Source organism: Oryza brachyantha, chromosome 9 (assembly GCF_000231095.2).
Source record: "Oryza brachyantha chromosome 9, ObraRS2, whole genome shotgun sequence".
Lineage (NCBI taxonomy): Eukaryota > Viridiplantae > Streptophyta > Magnoliopsida > Poales > Poaceae > Oryza > Oryza brachyantha.
In genome coordinates, this window is record NC_023171.2 from 5,505,160 (window position 1) to 5,524,297 (window position 19,138).

At 37.3% G+C, this 19,138-nt stretch overlaps 3 protein-coding genes across 3 annotated transcripts; 1 reads left to right on the forward strand and 2 right to left on the reverse strand.

Moving 5' to 3' along the window:
• The first annotated feature begins 457 nt into the window (after nt 1-457).
• On the forward strand, nt 458-6,079 carry LOC102701577 (ferrochelatase-1, chloroplastic). The gene is made up of 9 exons (XM_006661027.3): nt 458-670; nt 1,890-2,205; nt 2,634-2,777; nt 2,982-3,083; nt 3,683-3,786; nt 3,907-4,033; nt 4,518-4,670; nt 4,885-4,985; nt 5,455-6,079. Exons 1-9 carry the CDS (start codon nt 594-596, stop codon nt 5,768-5,770), a joined length of 1,440 nt encoding a protein of 479 aa, XP_006661090.1. The 5' UTR covers nt 458-593; the 3' UTR covers nt 5,771-6,079.
• A 431-nt stretch (nt 6,080-6,510) lies between these two features.
• LOC102703059 (ubiquitin-conjugating enzyme E2 variant 1C-like) lies at nt 6,511-9,733 on the reverse strand. Its single transcript, XM_006660447.2, has 4 exons — nt 9,594-9,733; nt 7,647-7,786; nt 7,115-7,240; nt 6,511-7,003 (listed from the first exon to the last, which is right to left on the reverse strand). The coding sequence occupies exons 1-4, from the start codon at nt 9,631-9,633 to the stop codon at nt 6,863-6,865; spliced, it is 447 nt and encodes a 148-aa protein (XP_006660510.1). The 5' UTR covers nt 9,634-9,733; the 3' UTR covers nt 6,511-6,862.
• Nucleotides 9,734-13,767: 4,034 nt separating this feature from the next.
• Nucleotides 13,768-18,114, reverse strand: LOC102703331 (phosphoenolpyruvate/phosphate translocator 1, chloroplastic). The gene is made up of 9 exons (XM_006660448.2): nt 17,632-18,114; nt 16,413-16,535; nt 16,158-16,310; nt 15,963-16,048; nt 15,414-15,498; nt 15,015-15,134; nt 14,848-14,916; nt 14,559-14,688; nt 13,768-14,123 (listed from the first exon to the last, which is right to left on the reverse strand). Exons 1-9 carry the CDS (start codon nt 18,001-18,003, stop codon nt 14,047-14,049), a joined length of 1,215 nt encoding a protein of 404 aa, XP_006660511.2. The 5' UTR covers nt 18,004-18,114; the 3' UTR covers nt 13,768-14,046.
• Nucleotides 18,115-19,138: the final 1,024 nt, after the last annotated feature.

Consider the following 19,138-nt stretch of genomic DNA (forward strand, 5'->3'; position numbering starts at 1 on the left):
ATGACAGACTTTATGTTATGATTGTAGACCTGAGCCTCTGGTCATTGTGGACTTTACTAGATTATTGTTGTGAACATTAATATATTATGGCTACCAACTTCCTTATAATATGCATGCTCATTTCATATCATAAATTGTGAATTTGTGATTGTTATATGTGTTCTTAATTGCTAATTTGTTGAACTATTAGCAAAGGTCATGCCAAAGGCAACCGTACGATATGGTGGTCAAAACCGTTATGATTTTGTTTGAATTTTTAAATTTGAATTCATGTGATTTTTGAGCGATTATCGTGGCTCCGTGCCAGACCGATTTGGAGGGCCTCTGAAAAACCCTGGTGAAGACGAGGGAGGATTTTCATTTTCGTGGCAGGTCGGGAGATAAATTTCGGAGCCCTTGTTCAACCCGGCTACGACCCGCCCAACCCAACTTGGAAGGAAGCTGCCACTTTTGACCCCCAACCCCAAGGCAAGGCGGAAGGAAGGAAGAAAGAAGACGTGGCAGTGTAGTCGTCGGGACACCACCATTCCTGGAACTCTCTCTCTCTCTCCTCGGATCTCTCCTCTCCTCTCCCCTCCCCTCCCAGGGTGGTCATGGAGTGCGCCCGCTGCTCCGGGGCTCTTCATCTCGACTGCTCTGCGCGCTTCCTCGGGAAGGGGGGCTCCTCCAGGTGAGCGGTTCTTCTTCGTCTCAAAGTGATCCCCCCCCCCCTTGCGATCTGCGATCTAATCTAGTTAATCTCCACGGAGGGTTTGGTCATGGTGCGGACTAGATCTTACTTGGCTCACCTGGGTCTGGGTTTTTTTTTCCACCCCTGATGTTTGTATCGCTAGAGATTTTTGTTTTTTGGTTCATGTGATGATTCGACACGATTTTTTTCAGCAGAAAGCAAATTATATTCAGAATTGAATTCGTCTGCCATGTATCATATCGAATCACCATGATAGGTAGTACTAGGGCTGTGTTCTTTTCCTCAGCTTTTGCAGAAACTGCTAAACAATGTATTTTTTTTTTACAAAAGTTTATATACATAAGTTCATCATCTCACCATTGTTCAGTACATTTTTCAATTCTATAGTAAGTAGTTTCAACGTTTATAATATTGAATAGTTGTTAAAAAAACCAGATAATCTTCTATCTTTCGTCCTCCAAAAGAAGACATGATTATCTTAATGAAGCATTTAGCCCCCCTAAACTATTTTTTGGCTTATTTTACACCTTGAACGGTTGAAAACAGTTCACTTTACTCTCTAGCGCTACTTCTATTTTTCGCTTCTCTATATTAGTCATAGTTTGCACTGCAATTTTGTTAGGATGATACATCGCAACTTATGTCTCACCATTTTTTTTAGAAATTTTCAGATTGTTACATAGGTTGGAAGCACCTTAGATTGATTGAAACAACAATATTTTAAAGTTCAAGCAAATAGTCATGAAAAAGATGAAAATATTTTAAAATTTTGATAATGGTGTTATCTATGGTTCTAAAATAATTCAGCTTAAAACACAACTTGTATTAACAATACTACAATAGCAACAAAGAGAAATGTTATTAAGTAGTGAAGTGAACTATTTTCAGTCGTTTAGGGGTTGAAATGAGCCAAAAAATAGTTTAAGGAGTTAAGTGATTCCATCAATTAGTTCGGGGGAGTAAAAAGAACTTTTTTCGTAGTACTAGTGTTTAGCCGAAATGGTGCTGTGTTTTTATTTTAGTTCAATTATTTTAATGTATCCATGGACCAGTCAGATATTTCGATCTCATGAACATGCAATTCCTTACAAATTTTTTTCCTATGTCTGCTGATTTTATTTTCGGATATGTGTTGAATCTGTTTCTCTATGAGTAGCATTATGTTTGTATTAACTTCGATAACTGATACCAATGACAGGTCGTCCAGTCACTCCAGTTCTACAAATCTCGTTTCCACCAAATATGAGCAAAACTCACGCAGGAATGTTAAACCCTCACAATTAGCTGCAAGTGGATCTTCTTGTCTTGTTAACAGAAGTCCAGTGCTTAAGCAGCGACAGAATCTTTCTCTGAGGTCTACCTTGGCAGATGTATATAATACTTTTGATGAAAAGGTCATATCTGTTTCTTCGCATGCTACTGAAGAAAAGGTTGGAGTACTCTTGCTAAACCTTGGTGGCCCAGAGACACTGGATGATGTTCAACCATTTTTATTCAACCTGTTCGCTGACCCAGTAAGTGATTACACTACATGCTTATAATTTTGATTCCCGTTTAATTTTGACTTGTTTATAACCATTTGTAGCCAATTTATCAGTGCTATTTGGCAGTTTTGACTCCTTGTATATTTGTATGGATGGGTTCCTTTAAGTGTTCTAAAATGGTTTGTTTTAGTATTAAGTGTTCTAAAATGGTTCATTTTAGTATATCAGACAATTGATCCACCAATTCAAAAGTTGTCAACTTGATTTTATCATATATGTTTATCTAACCAAAAAAATCAAGTTTTTTCCCCCTGTAAATCCATGCAAGTATTATGTCATGTCAATATGATATGAATGTCTCCATTCAGAATGTCTCTATTTCTTATTCGGTATGTCACATTGTTGGCCATAGAAAGCACATTTCATGTGACTGATTTACTTATATTTATACTGCTCAGGATATCATTCGATTGCCAAGGTTGTTCAGGTTTCTTCAAAGACCATTGGCCAAGCTTATCTCTACTTTTAGAGCTCCAAAGAGTAAGGACGGGTATGCTTCAATCGGTGGAGGTTCACCTTTGCGGAAAATTACTGATGAGCAGGTAAAATCTTGCCATCCTAATCATGTTTGAAACTTATCCTTCTTATAGTTTACATAAGTCCTGTTATTTGACTGTGATTTGTGAGCTTGCCATTATAAAAGAAATTATCAGCTTAATCGTAAATTAGATTTGCCCTACTCATAGGTTGTAGTATGGGAAAAAAAATTATGGTTCACACTCCTCACTCGGTTGAATGTGTTTCAGGCAAATGCTTTGAAGGTTGCACTGAAAAAGAAGAATTTGCATGCAAATATATATGTTGGAATGCGATACTGGTACCCTTTTACAGAAGAAGCCATTGATCAGGTGAAAATTTTTGCTTCTAGGAGTTCTTTTCATTTTTTGGTAATCCTCCATTCCTCCCATCCACAAATATAAGGGATTTTTGAGCCCTTCCATTTGTCCAGAAATATATGGGATTTTGAGATCCCGAGAAGAAAAGGTACAACAGACATCACATCAATTGTACATTCAATCCCCAAACCTCTCACTTTATGTATTTTAGCATCACCTCAAAATCCCTTATATTTGTGGACAAATGAACGGGGTCAAACTCCCTTATCTTCTCCAAGGAAGGTCAAGGTGCAATTTACATTAAGTTGGCAACTGGAACTATCTTGTGTCGCCCTTTTCTTTGTTTTATTTTCCCTGGAAATTACTACAATCTGCAATGTTATTTTTCTTGCAACCATCACTTAGATATTATCTGTTATTACTTTCTTTTTATTTTCACATAGATATAGTAATTTCTTTTCTCTATGTTGTTTATATATTTTCTTTTGATATGCTGTTGAGTATTCAGCAGCATATACTGCATTGTAAACAAGACATCTCTGCTGTACCATAGTTTCTAACCAGTAGTTTTCAATTGATTGTAACCGTTTCTATTCTTTGGTTGATCATAGATTAAGAAGGATAGGATTACAAAGCTTGTTGTTCTTCCATTGTACCCTCAGTACTCCATATCAACAAGTGGATCAAGCATCCGCGTTCTCCAAAATGTTGTCAGGTAGGCACTTGCTTTCTCATTTGAATTGTCATCTAGTCATCTTTCTTATTTGGTAGATCTTTAAATTCTAATCTTCCAGATGCTGTAGATCCTTAAATATTTCTATGCTGCATCATGCAGGGAGGATTCATATTTTGCTGGATTGCCAATTTCCATTATCGAATCATGGTACCAACGTGACGGTTATGTGAAATCAATGGCTGACTTAATTGAAAAGGAATTATCAATTTTTTCCAATCCTGAAGAGGTTTGACCAGTTGTGCATACCTGCCACCTGTATTTTTGACTATCCAATGCTAGTTATATTTGTACTGAACATATGAATTATGAAAATCATGTTTTTCCTTCTAGTCACAAGAATAATTTTAGTGGATACATACAGTCAAACTTTCTTAATTTTTGGATTCCAATACTCTCTAAACATTTGACACATGACAGTCGTGTCTTGAATTATATCTTAGAAAATTATTTTCACAATATTGTAATTTTATTGAGTCCTAGAAGTATATATTATGATAGAAATCTGTTGTCGAATTTGGATTTTGAGGACCGTGCTGATGTTCAAAATCCCACTTAGTAAGCTCATGTCTAAAATGGCATTTGTTCTATAATGCAAGGAGTGTTTTTTTTGTTGCATGCAATTGTTGGATGATTTATGGTGGAAAATTAGAAACTGAATAGACAGAGATATAAGTCTGATACTAATCATGATTGCAAATTTGTAATTTCAGGTTATGATATTCTTCAGTGCCCATGGAGTACCGCTTACATATGTTACAGATGCTGGAGATCCTTACAAAGATCAGATGGAGGACTGCATTGCTTTGATCATGGGAGAGTTAAGATCCAGAGGAATCTTAAACAGCCATACTCTGGCTTACCAGGTATAGAGATTAATACCTGTCTTATGAACCATTTTGTTTTGAATAAGGAAAGCGTCTTAGGATATTTTAAGTATATTAAAGCGATCATATCACCTTTGTTTTTGCCATTTTCACTTTGAAGGTAGCAACCAAACTTTCACTATCTAGTACAGTTGTGTTGTCTACCTTTGCTTCAGTGGTTAACACATCATTAACCTTTTTGCATACATGACAGAGTCGAGTTGGGCCAGTTCAGTGGCTTAAGCCGTATACTGATGAAGTTCTAGTTGAACTCGGTCAACAGGGTGTAAAGAGCCTCCTGGCTGTTCCAGTAAGGTAAACATAACTGCACATATTTTAGCTTAGCTTTTTCCTTGCATTTGCATTTCCATAAGAACAAGAAGATAAACTTGTATCTCTTGATTATAATTTAATCTTCTGTCTGCACTAATCACTTGATGCACAATTGTTGTTCTCCAGTAATATTTTCTTGTATAAAACAATTGTAATGTGGAAAATTCGTTCCATATGATTCTCATTTTATTAGTGACAAAATGGCAGGGTATCCTGTATGGACTTCATTCCTTATGCTTTTGTGTTTTGTGTTTTTTTTCTTGCTCGTTCTTACTGGATAGTTGATTGATTTTCTTATTTCATCAAAAGTACTTATAATGTTAAACTGGAAGCTCCAACTTTTATATTCATTCCTTTAAGCATTCAAGTATGATGTGTTGAAGTTTTGCATTCACTTTAATATATCACCTTGTGATTACCTTTTATTCCTAACCAATTCATCATAAACCAGCTTTGTGAGCGAGCACATCGAAACCTTGGAAGAAATTGACATGGAGTACAAGGAACTGGCTCTAGAATCGGGCATCGAGAACTGGGGAAGGGTTCCAGCTCTTGGGTGCACCTCATCCTTCATCTCTGACCTTGCTGATGCTGTGGTGGAAGCCCTGCCCTCCGCTTCGGCGATTGTAACCAAGAAGGCGGATGAAAGTGATTCTGACATGGACCTCATGCACTACCTGAGCAAGATGTTCTTCGGCTCCATCTTGGCGTTTGTCCTCCTGTTGTCGCCGAGGCTAATTTCCGCTTTCCGGAACACTCTGTTATAGGTGATGGTGGGTTCTTTCCTTTGGTTGGCACAACCAGGGTTTTGCTTGAGTAAAGTAGAAGGCAGACTCATGGATGTAGTGAATAGTGATTGTTAAAGTTCTCTTTTTTAGATCAGTAATGTTCATAAAGAACCTCAAGGACTAAATTGCCTATCTGCACCAGCTTTGTTGTACTGGTATACCGCAAGCCTATCCTTGAACTGTTGAACAATACCATTTTTCCTTTTTACTATTTGGTTTACATGAGCACATTGATAAAACAGCATTGATATGATTACTAATGCATACGCATCATAAATTTACCTTGTTTGATCATGATACTTTTCCTTTTTCCCAATTCAGCTTTCTGCCGTTCTGCGTACGTAAAGATCATACGATATGGCAACAATTGTCGGAAACTCGCAAAAATTATTTAATGGAATATATGTAATGTTTACCAAGTTGGGCTCAGATCTAAATACCTTTCAGCTCAAGCTGAAGCTACCTGCTACTTTTCCTTTCTTTTTATGCTTATAAACCAAAAGTTTTAACTTTATTTTGGGATTTTTTTACATATTTTATTTTAAAATCACTGAGACACATATATAAAAGATTTATTCATAAATTATTTTTCGTTTGCAAACACGTTTCGTTCTCTCTTAAAAAGCCCGAGGACCATCTATATACCACCTACATGTATCTGGAGAGACTTCAAAAGTAAAAATTCTATGGAACAGTTGACAATATTTTCTAGCAACGGCTGAAAGAAAAGCATGCACCACTATATTCATGTAGGCAATATAAAGGACCTGCAGTTACACATTTCTTGACACAACATTTGTCACTAATTTTACATCCTTCATACTGCCAATTTTGCGAAACCCTTTTCATCCCACCCATCTCCTGAATCAACAGCCACCCGACGAATCACAAGGCGCAAAGTTGATTCGATTGTTGGTACACACAGAGCAGGGGCGTAAACAGAACTAGAAAACAATTAAGCGCAGGAGCCAGATAATACAAGTTGATGATGTTGAATCTGAATTCTGGGGATGATATAAGTTGATGATGTTGAATCTGAATTCTGGAGATGAGCTAGGGGGTAACACTCCTCTAGAAGAACGTCCCTTCTGGAGGTTGCACTAACTTGCGATTCTGTGCGGTTGCCATCTCCTTCTTGAGCTGGGTAAGGATAGTCTCCATGGTGTACTCTCGCTGCCAGTTTGCTAGGACACCAAACCTCCTTGAGTCAACCTTCATGACCACAGCACCAAATAAACCGAATCAATTAGAAAAAATAGTCCACAAAAAAAAAACTTAAATTCATCATCTACACATGGGTTGGGAGAGTGAAAGAAAGAGCACCACTCCAGTCTCGTGATTAACACATGTCATGTTGATTCTGGAATGAAATCGGACAGATGGTGGCTTCTCCGGATAGTCCTTATCACAGAACAGCTTCAACTGGTATATGCGACCCTCATGGACACTCTGCCAGAACGAGGAAGATAGTCATTTGGTAAATGAATGTCAAAGTTAATATCTGATATATGCGATACAACAGGTGGAGCAAGGTTGAACTCTAAATCTCCACATCTCTTGGAGGAACAAAGTTGCATTTAGCTAATATACTATGTTAGTTTCAACTGGCAAGTAGCAGTTCTGCTTTTTGTGTGAATGTAAGGGAGTTGAAAAGCTAATAAAGTGTATCTCTTCACAAAAATATAAATCCAGATCCTCTTCACGCATATCTTGCTGTCATTCAACTAGTGCTTTCAACTAATTAAGGCCCACAGTAAGATGGTGAAAACGTTCAATAAAAAACTACACGAGAAGATTTCCAGATTAATAAGAATATATTGAGAGTGGATCAGGAGTAAAGAGTTCATGCTCTCACATTATGTGGACCAATAATGGTGCCAGTCCATGATCGCATATAGATGTCATCTGCATCGTCCATTCCATAGCTCACTGTTCCATCTCCAATGCCCTTCTCACCACGTTCAAGCTCTTCTAGCAACCTGAAGTTCCGAGGAACTGCAGGCATTTTACATATTAGTCAACACATCGGGTGTAATGCAGTGCATCCTCTTAAATTAAGAACTATATAATGCAATATCTCCACACAGAACAGGAAACAATAAGCAACCTAGAAACAATATGAGAGGTTTCCATACCCATGCATCAGTGATTGAATTATTGTGGAACTTGGCTAAAACCAACATTAATAAAACAGGAGTGTCAATATCTCATCTTTAGAATTTGGTGAACTTGCAGCCATTATTATTTATTACTGTTTCTTGAGGCAAAAGGGCCAAAAATGCATAACATTTATTATCACTCCCAGTGAGCAACATTCTCCCAGCAAGGGCCAAGAACACTGCAGCATAGTTTTCTTGTGTTCAAGTTATGCAAAACAAAACTTCACTATCTGCCACTGGGGGTATATTATTCTGTTTACAAGGCATTGAAAATATGTGATCTGAATCCAATAATTACATATATATAGAACAGAGACATCAGAATTTACTTTATGCTAGTCATTGTTGATCCATCACACAGACACTCAGATAGGACTTGGCAACACTAAAGATAATGATCACCGTCCACTTTGATTTTGGTAAGAAATGGTTTGACTCGTTTTTCAAACCTGAACTTTGTTTTTTTTATTGCTTATACAATGTAGTATTGATTATTATAACAAAATCAAGATGACACAGATTCAAATAAAATATAATGGTCACAATCTTTGTGTCACTGAACATCTAAAACTATGTATTGTTGGACTAATTGTCAGTCAAGTGTTATCAAGTGTTAACAAGTCTGAATTTTGGAATGCATGATGAACCAATAAAACCTAATTGAGTATAAGAGTTACAAATTTTCTTTCGTTGTTTTGGTAGATCATCCCAAAAATGAACAGTAGAAACAGTGGAAGTTAGCACATAAAGTTCATCAGTAGAATATAGTGAACAGCTTACATGAATTCAGGTGGTATAAATCACAATGTTGAAGACAAAACAAAATCAACACAATTAGTTGAATGGTGCAAAGTTCCAACTTGCGAATAGAACACAAAAGGAATTATGTTAAAACTTCAAATATAAGGAGATACAGGAATGCAACCTAACTCCAAGCAGAAAAGTAAAGGATAAATTACGAAGAACCAACTTACTGCAAGCAAATTGCAACGGAACCTCCATACGCAGATTTAACAAAGCACAGCCTGTATGCCCATGCAGTAAACAGAGCCAATAAAAATAAGCCATCGCAGACTTACACAGCCGCGCAAGGGTCTATACAACAGCTATGTGAGGGAATCATGATCAAAAGAGCATAGCTATCTTCACTCAATACATTGGCACCGTAAGTCTACAGCTATTAATCCCATGGTTACGCTTTCTCGTCCACAAGATAACGATCCCAAGCACTCATCTGTTCTCCCCTTGTAACAACCAAGCCAGAGATCGTAAGGACCACTTCCTAGCTAGTAAGCAACTTCATTCTCTCTCAGGATACCAAAATTACAACAAAAGACCAGATTTACAAACTAGCATATCATGTTGCCGTACATCAATCACCAGATACATATATGATTTTTTACATGCATCCACGTGATATCAGCCACAATTACCAACTTCCAATAGATCAATCGATGCTCTCCGCATCGCCTGATCACCCCCAAACCAGACTCCCCTCCTCAACGCCGCATCCTCCGCCCCAAGGCAACCAGATCCGAAAAAAGCGCGTGGTTCTCTCATGTACGCGATCCGAGGGGGCTACCAAGAGGGGGGAAAAACAAGAAGAGAGAAAAGAGGGGGGGGGGGTTCGATGGGTGGCTCACCGACGACGCTCGATCCGGCGCCGGAGCTCCCCAGCGTCATCGCCGACGGGTGGATCGAGGAAGGGAGCGAGCGAGGGTTTGGGGGGAATCGAGGAGAAGGGGGAAAGAGGGAAGTTTTGCACTCCTGCACTAGCGGTGAAATTGGGCGCCGGTTAATAATAATAATAATAATCGTTCTTTTATTATTATCATCCGTGTTATCGTTTTATTATTATTATCATCCGTATTATCGTTTTATTTTCTTGTTTTGGAATATGAAAAAGACATTATGAGTAGTATATTGGGATATCAGGCCAATTTATTTTTCGTTACGAAACATAAATATGAATAAAATATGATATGACATGACGGAGATAGATTTTCTTTTAAAAATGCAAACCATCGAAATTGCTTGTAACGAACTAACGACAAACACTATTCCATTTGATCTAAGTTCATATCAGCATGTCTTTCAGCTAGTATAAGCCCCGGCGAAAATGTAAATTTTGTTAGGTTGATTAGTGAGGTCTTTTTTACAATATTTTTTTATTGCTAAAAATACATATCTAATTTTTTATCTATAAATCATATTATGTCGCTAAAATGCAGCTTAGTGTGGACCAATTGATCATGGTGAATTGGTGATAATCTTATCGTAACCGATAACGGGAACCTATAGGTCTACAACCGTGTTCTTTTGGTGGTCAAAAAAAACATAGCAATGTATTAGCATAATTAATTAATTATTAGCTTTAAAAACTTGAAAAATTATATATAAAAACTTATGGTTATAAGTCAAAGTTTGAGTTTTTGAATTTTGATGTTTTTTCACTAAATTTATTTTTAAGCTTTGTTTATAGATAGCTGGGAATGAGTATAAGAAATACTATGTGTTTGCACATATGGCGTTGGTTTTTTTTTAAAAAAAACGTACAATCACCCTAATAAAAAAAACGGTGAATGACTAGTTGACTCTTTCAGATCGAGTCAGAGAGACCGAGACGGAGTATGTGAATCAGTGTCCGAAACTCCGAATGAATACGACGAAACGAAACGGACTCGGAATACTCTGTGGGTGACGGTGAAAAAGCATATTTATAAATAAAAGATAATTTATAAATAAAATTCGTAGGTATATATTCTTAATATCTAATCACTAATGCTGGAAACTAAAAATTAAATCTAGATTTAAGATTTAAAAAACGAAAAGACTAGGGAGTTCATCAAAGTCAAGACTTACCATTCACATGCACCGAGAGGGACGATAAATTTTTTTATTAAATAAATTCTTTTAGCGAGTAACTTTATTACTGTACGACGGTACGACGTTTAACATTTAGACATACCGTTTCACTATTTATCTTATTACAAAATAGTATAGATGTTAAAAGTTAGTGTAAATGTGCTGAAACATATTACATGTTTAAAGTAATTTTGATTATAAAACAAGCCACAACAAGATAAATTATACTTAAAAAAATAAATAAGATGAATAATTAAATATTATATCTAAAAGTCGAAGTGATATATTTAAATATGGAGTGCGTACTAAATCTACTGTTAGTAGGATGGTATAATAAGGATTACAAATTTGTACTATTAAGTTATAAAGAGCGCTAGATACCTACAAAGTTATCGTGTCACCGGAGGAAAATAATCTGGCTCCTCTAGTTATAAATATAAATGACAAATTGCAGTACACGCATTAACAAGTTTCAATTTTGATCATATATATCTCTTGTTTCTATCATAATTCGCCTACAACGTTTATCGCAAATAAAGGGAACACCAACGCAAATAGAACCTTATAAAACATTTTCCCTTGTTTCTATCGTAATTCACCTCCAACGTTAACACATTCATATTTTTACTTCTGCTTATGTTTATAAGCCAAAATTTAAATTTTTAACTTTAAATTTAGAGTTGACTTTAATGTTTTTTATTGTACTTTATTTTTTAGCATTTGCTTTAATTACTAAGAATACATATATGAAAGTTTTATTTATAAATTATTTTTATTTATAAATATATTGTTTGATTTGTTCAGCCAAAAAATTAAAAAATGAGGGGACTAAGACACACCAACATGAGCTGACTTGATTTCTGCCTTCTTGATTGCACCTCTTGCGTTGGCATAACTTCCTTCTGTATAATATCAGCTCTAGCCTTAACTGCGTTCTCCAAATCTGCCTCTATAACCATATCCAATATTGATAATTAAAAAAAAAGACAACACATTTTCATCAAGAGATTGGGGTAACTTTGTTTCAAATACAACACATTTGCCAAATTTGCCTCTAACCATATCCACTATAGTTCCAAATGGACTAATAAATTACAATCAAGCCAATAAAAACATGCCCAACTATAACCTTGACCAAAATTAATCAGGCAACAACATGCCCGACTCCAATAGTTGTTCCAAATTCCAGCTACTCAAACATATTTAGAAAGAACATAAACTTAAATAAAAAGATGATTTTATTGTTTCAGGTTGTTGCCAGAAGCAAATGTACCGAGGCTGTGTTCTCCCAAGTTTATTCTCTTTTTTCCCAAGTTTATTCTCTATCTTTTTCTTGACTTTTATGCGTGGTCTTTTCAAACTACTACCTCTATTTCCTCTATTTGATAGTGTAAGTCGTTCTAGTATTGCAGGCAATTCATTTATGAATGAATGTATATAATTTATATATGTATTTAGATTCATTAGTATTCATATGAATCTAGGCAATGCTAGAAACATTTACGTTATGAAACGGAGGGAATATTAAACAATACGTTTTTGCAAAAGTCTCTATACAAGTTCATCGTCTTGTATTTGTATTTCTAAAATAGATTTTTAACTTTATATTAATTAATTCTATTATTTTTAGTGTTAAATAGTCATTAAAACTCAAGTAATATTTCATCCTTCTTTAAAAAAGCTACTCGTAATAACATTCACAATACCTAGAATGATGTTGAATGAATTAAATAAGTTATAACAAATAATTAAATGAAAAAATAAGACCCTGCCTTCCATAAGATCTATACAACACCTAAATTCATGTGACCTAAGACATGATACGAAATAAGTGACCTAAGACATGATACGAAATAAGTCACGTATTGTAAAAGATATATAAATTAGTAATGCTTGATGGTAAGAATGAGGCCGTGTTCGGCAAACCTGTAAGATAACTTATCTTTCTCGTTTTTTACGCACATGCTTCTCGAACTTCTAAACAATGTATTTTTAAAAAAAATTATATAAAAAAGTTGTTTTAAAAAATCATATTAATTAATTTTTATTTTTAATAATTAATAATTCATTAATCATGTCCTAACATATTGCTACGTTTTCCGCAGGCAAGTTAACTTACCACCCTTATACAGGAACGCTGCCTGAGGCTGCGTTCGGCCCCCCAAATAAGATAACTTAGCCTCTCGTTTTCTACAAGCACGCTTTCTGAACTATTCAACGGTGTATTTTTTTAAAAAAAAGTTCCATAGGAAAGTTTTTTAAAAAATCATATTAATCTATTTTATATTTTTTTAATAATTAATAATTAATTAATCTGTACTAATCTATTAATACATTTTTTGTGCTAGATAAGTTAACTTATGTACCCCTCAACCGAATGCAGCCTGAGTCTAGTTACTAGTGTCTTCCATTCTTACATTAGGGCCTTGTTTAGTTTGCAAAAAGTTTTTACAAAAACATCAAATCAAGTTTTTGGACACCCATTTGAAATATTAAACGTACTCTAGTTAGAAAACAAATTTCAGATTTCGCCTAGAAACCACGAGACGATTCTTTTGAGTCTAATTAATCCGTCATTAGTACTAGTTACTGTAGCACTTATAGCTAATCACGTCCTAATTAGGTTTAAAAGATTCGTCTCACACATCCTAATTAGGTTTAAAAGATTCATCTCACGATTTCCTTAAATCTATATTTAAGGCTTCATTTAGGTGTCCACCGATTTAATACGATGTTTTTATATGAAAAGTTTTTAGTAACTAGGCAGGGCCGGATTGCTAGTCTGCATTGTACCCTTTTTTTTTAAAATCCCCAACACCCCCTCCCACGTTCAAGCAAGCCGCCCGAAGACTTTTTGAAGGGATTTTTTTTCCTTGCACAAACTTTGCAATGGACAATTGTTAAAAGTGGTCATACAAATACGATCATCAACACTTCGACAATTTCAAATACTAATACGTCAACATAGAAACATGCATAATATTATGATATTGCAGGAAATTTATTGATACAACCAAATAAAAAATAACAGTTCAAGCATAGGGTGGTAAAGAAGACACAAAAACCTTGCCCCGATTAGGACGCTAGTAACTCAACTAAAGATGACACACACAGCAGCATCAGTATACTGGACAGGGCTTCTCCAATGATCATTCGTTCGCTCTAAGCTAATGCACTCATTCCGATGGCGTGTGTGGTAATGCTTCTACAGTTCCTGACAACAGATACAAATCAAGCAGCCTTGGGCTTGGGCTTAAGCCGCTTCAACTGTGAGTACAGGAAAACTCCTGCAAGAGCGATCCCAGTTCCTGCAGGAGGCAAATATTGGAATATGTAAAAAATATGAGCTAAAATATGCAAGCAATTCGATACAGACGTGAACAGAAATGATTCTTTGATCCTGTTTGATCCATGGACTTTACTTAGTCACTATCACACATCATATTTGGACACTAAGTATAGGTATTAAATATAGGCTATTAATAAAAACCATTCTATACTCTGGACTATTTCGCGAGACGAATTTATTGAGCCTAACTAGTCTATGATTAGCGAACGTGATGCTATAATAAACATTTGCTAATCGTGGATTAATTAGCCTTAAAAAATTCTGTTTAATGAAATAACCTTTATTTATACAATTAGTTTTATTATCAGTATATATTTAATACTCTTAATTAACGTCCAAACATCCGATGTAACAAGGGACAAAAAAAAATCACTGGATCCAAACAGCCACTTACCCAGTGAATTGATAGGAGAAACAGGGGTCCTGAAGAACAGAACAGATGTCACAATGACCACCACACGCTTGACACAGTTACCGACTGAGTGAGTAACAGGAGACACCCTTGCCAAGATCATGTATGACACCTTCAACAAATTAAATATGAGATCATTAAGGGTTTTGCATATACACATCAATGTAACAACTGCAATGTAATTAGCGCTCAGGACCTGTTTGAAATGAACAAGCGAATCTAGATATTTCAAAAGATAAAGTCAACTTTAGTAAGTCATGACATGTCTCACCTGTTGGTATGCATGGAAACAGAACGCCGCGAGCAATGACCTTGTGTATATCTGTTTAAGGTTCAAACCCTACATAAGAAAGAAAAATAGAAAATAGTCAGAAATTTTTCACCAAGCAAAATACTGGGGCAAATTGTCTATCTATACTTAAATATCAAGATACTCACAGCAGATTGCAGAACTGTCGGAGTGACCTTGACACCCTCTGTTAGCAGGGTTACTGGGGCCAACAGGAAGAATGACATCACCGTAATGATTGAGAACAGGTTAATGTTGTCCAGAGATTCCTGGTCAGAAATGGGGAAGATAAGACTATTAGAATTAAATTATGTAAGCACCATGGGCATGCAATCGAGAGTCAATAAAGAAAGGCACGGATCAGCAAGTGCACATAAATAATGCTCACTCAAAGTGTGAATTTCATCTTGAATCAGAAAATTATGAAGTGGCATATAATAATGGACAAATATTGCTAAAGCAGAGTATTCAAGAGAAACAAAAAACTTATACTAATTCAGTTACCAATATCTGCAACTACGAGGATCACACATTAATCATTCAGTTACCTCCTTCTTCACCATAAGCTTCTTGCTCAGCACATTCCTTGACTGGAAGGTGACGTTTGAAGCCATTGCACTCCAAAATCCAGCCCTGATATAATACAAATTACACATGAATCAAATCTATATCACTAGCACTTTGCACACGATATCAAGAGGCCTATGTTAGAATAGCAATTTGCACAGCAAAGACACTAACACTTTCTTCAGGTCTTGTATTAGACACTAAATTGAAAATATCTAGATATATATCTTATCAGTTCTTTTTTAGAAAGAAAGGTTACACGGCACCTCTATCATTTCCATTACTAGACATAGGTTTAACAAACAGTTGAGTTCAACCACAAGATCAGGAGAAAAGTAACTTCTGATAAATTGGTACCAACCCACTACTCAGCAGGACAAAGAGAACATTAAAAGCACCTACAAGCTACAGCCATACTCAGACCCAACAGTCTAATGCAAAGAACTAAAAGACTACACCGTTCACCATGACATCCAGATGAAACCCCTACATAAGAAAACTCAACTTAGTTCTCCAGGAATATTCCTTACCAGTTAAATGAAGCTTCGGTAAGAGAAGCCAATGCCACACCACCAACAATTGGAAGAAGAGACAATACAACAAAAGGAGTAGGCATCTGCAAATTTATTCATGTTTCAGAACCAAACCAACAAACAGATGGCTTTTTAAGATTATATCCAGTTGCATAGTTATCACTGGGTACCAGTGCAGAGCCAAAAAATTACCTCACCAAGGAAAAGTGTTGAAAGCAGAACTGAAAAGAAAGGCTCCATAGCCTTAATGGTATGGGTAAATGACACTGCAACCTTTCCAAGGCTCATGTTCGTGAAAAGATTTCCCATGGTATGGACCATAGCAAGAGGAAGGATAGCAGCAAGCTGAAAACAAGAACAGTTACAGCAGTTACAATAGATGTTTGATAGAGCACTATAAGTATACCGAATGTTATCACAGTGTATTTTATAGAGAAATATATTTACCTGAGCACCAGAAATCTTTGGTCTTTTAAGGATACCGGTAATCCACATGAACAAAGCAATGACAGTACCGACAGCAAACTGAACATTTGTGATGTTTATGGGGTATGGGAAAACCTTCAGAACCTGTCACACAACAATGAATGAAAGTAGTTTTATCTACAAGAAACTAAAGAGGGGTTCAAGAAATTTCAGGAAATTAACCATAAACAGAAATACAATTCCATCACTAGCATAATTTGTTTTAGTAGACTTTGGCAACACTCACTAAAAGACATGGGCACTAGAAAGATTTGTTCTTTTTTCTGCTGTAGTCTATGCTACTACAAGATAAACTATAAACAAATATGACTTTTAGAAAGTTGCGCTAAAAGTTCGATAGGAAAGGTGTAGCGTGTTGAACATACACCGTAACACAAAAACCACTAGAGATAGACTAAGGGGTTGTTTAGAGCCCATGTCACATCGGATGTTTGGACACTAATTTGAAGTATTAAACATAGACTAATTAAAAAACTAATTTCATAAATGAGAGCTAATCCACGAGACGAATTTTTTAAGCCTAATTAATCTATAATTAGAGCATGTTTACTGTAGCATTAAGCCTAATTAATCTATAATTAGAGCATGTTTACTGTAGCATCACATAGGCTAATCATGGATTAATTAGGCTTAATAGATTCGTCTCACAAATTAGTCCAAGATTATAGGTGGGTTTATTAATAGTCTACATTTACTATATATAATAAATATCCAAACATTCGATGGGACAAGGGCAAAAGTTTAGCCCCTTGTCTCAAACACCCCCTAAGCCACGATCTACAGCATTATACTTTTTGACTCCGTACCAATTCAAGATCCGGATGAGTTTGAGCACCCATTCAGCAAGCGATGCTGAAACATATTTACAGAGAATGACACAAACAAGGTCTGCAACATATTATGGTGCAAGAGGGATTGCAGATTCTGTAGATTCATCAGGACAAACAAAATGACTTTCAAAATTGTTCCCTCCTTGCCCAACAATTCCAACCGAGCGAGTAGATCTTTGGGGAATCTAATAGACGAATGCCCGATCCAAGATCAGGTTGCCACCACCACTACCAAAATCACAAGCATGTAAACCCCCAAAGAGATCAATCGAATCGAATATCCTACACTCCCCTAACCTGCGCCGATTTGGATTTGGGAAGCCAATGGATCAGAGTTCAAACCGCCTCACCTGCTTGTTGTAAATGTTGAAGTAGATGTTGAAGAGGTACCACAGCCCGAAGAGCGCGCCGAGCTGCAGCGTCTTCGCGAGCCCTCCTCCCTCCTCCCCTCCGGCCTCACCCGCCTTAGCCGCCGCCGTCGCCGCCACGGCCACGTCACGGGCACCCCGCTGCCGCTGCTCCTCTTGCTCCGGAGAGGCCGGCACCAGCCCGATGCGCCGCGTAGCGGCAACGGAGAAGCCCGCGCGTGGGGCCACGGCGGAGTGGAGGCGGAGACCCCGCGGCTGGCCGACGCCGCAGCTCCGGGGGCTAGGGTTGCTGCCGACGTGGCGCGTGGCGGCGCCGCATGGCCGGAGGATCCCGACGGCCGCCGCGCTCTGCATTGCCGCCGCCGTGGACGGACGGACGGACGGAGGGAGGGGGTCCTCGCCTCGAAGGTTCTAGAAGCTTCCGGAGTGGCGGATGCGTCGAGGCGGCGGCGGAGTGCTCGAGGAGTAAGTGGGCGGCGTGAGAGTTGGAAGAGGTTTTAAAGCAGCGACGCGGCCGTGCTGAGCTGGCACTGGGAGAGGCTACGTGCTGAATGACAGGTGGGTCCACGGGTTACGGTGGGGCCAACATGGCAGTGAGAGGACGGGCTTGACGTGGGCTTGCCAGCTGCTGGATGGACCGGGAGCACGGTGGTCCAGCGAGGATACAGTGGTTAGCCTGGTAGGTGATGGCCGGGGGGGCCCACCTGTCGGCGAGTGAGCGGGTGGAGCAGGTTCAGCGACGAGCACGAGGACGACTGTGATGTGGGGCCCACGGTTTGGACTTCGGCGGCGACTGCAATGGCCAGCTGGCTGCTCATCGTGGATGCAGATTCGGAGCAGAATATTCTTTGACACCGATGCTGTTAGTTTCAACTTTCAACCACAAATGTGGAGCTCGGTAGTAGTAGTAAGGTTGCTTCAAACTTTTTTGAATTTCGAATTCAATTCTCGTTGGAGACAAAACTTAATTGAGTTCAAAGTGCCACGCTCTGCTAGAGCTATAAACTATAAACTTGTAACATATTTATGTATTAACTAGAAAAAATACACGCACGTTGTACCGAGTCAAGTTAATTATGTTGCATAATTCAAATAAATTTTGGAAAAAAAGAAGACGAGTGGTATTTCGACTGCCAAGAAAGATGGAGGCACATTAACCACTATTATTCCATTTTCAATTAGTTCTCTAAGTCATGCTCTCTTTGATTTATATTTTTATAGAATTATACATAGCTATACCCAACCCTGCGTGAGTTCATTTAAAAAAAACATAGGGACATTTTACATGATGTGACATATGACAGTTGAAAACTTGAAAAGGAATTCATACTGTGTTTAAACTTGAGAATATACCCACAGAAAAAACCTATAAATTTCTAGTATGTTTCATAAACTTAAGAATGCAAGAATTGAAAAATAGAAATTTTAGCAATTAAAAATGAATTTGAGAAAGTAGAAATAGAAAAAACATAAAAACAAAATTTAATAT

Bases quoted from the DNA above. Each gene is read 5' to 3' on its own strand.
- LOC102703059 (XM_006660447.2), bottom strand. From the start codon at position 9,633: ATGACGCTGGGGAGCTCCGGCGCCGGATCGAGCGTCGTCG. The intron at 7,787-9,593 runs GTGAGCCACCCA...AAATGCCTGCAG, and splicing joins CGCCGGATCGAGCGTCGTCG to TTCCTCGGAACTTCAGGTTG. The intron at 7,241-7,646 runs GTGAGAGCATGA...TCGTTCTGGCAG, and splicing joins CCATTATTGGTCCACATAAT to AGTGTCCATGAGGGTCGCAT.
- LOC102701577 (XM_006661027.3), top strand. From the start codon at position 594: ATGGAGTGCGCCCGCTGCTCCGGGGCTCTTCATCTCGACTGCTCTGCG. The intron at 2,206-2,633 runs GTAAGTGATTAC...TATACTGCTCAG, and splicing joins TCAACCTGTTCGCTGACCCA to GATATCATTCGATTGCCAAG. The intron at 2,778-2,981 runs GTAAAATCTTGC...AATGTGTTTCAG, and splicing joins GGAAAATTACTGATGAGCAG to GCAAATGCTTTGAAGGTTGC.
- LOC102703331 (XM_006660448.2), bottom strand. From the start codon at position 18,003: ATGCAGAGCGCGGCGGCCGTCGGGATCCTCCGGCCATGCGGCGCCGCC. The intron at 16,536-17,631 runs GTGAGGCGGTTT...GTTGTGTGACAG, and splicing joins TCAACATTTACAACAAGCAG to GTTCTGAAGGTTTTCCCATA. The intron at 14,689-14,847 runs GTGAGACATGTC...AATTTGTTGAAG, and splicing joins GTTTCCATGCATACCAACAG to GTGTCATACATGATCTTGGC.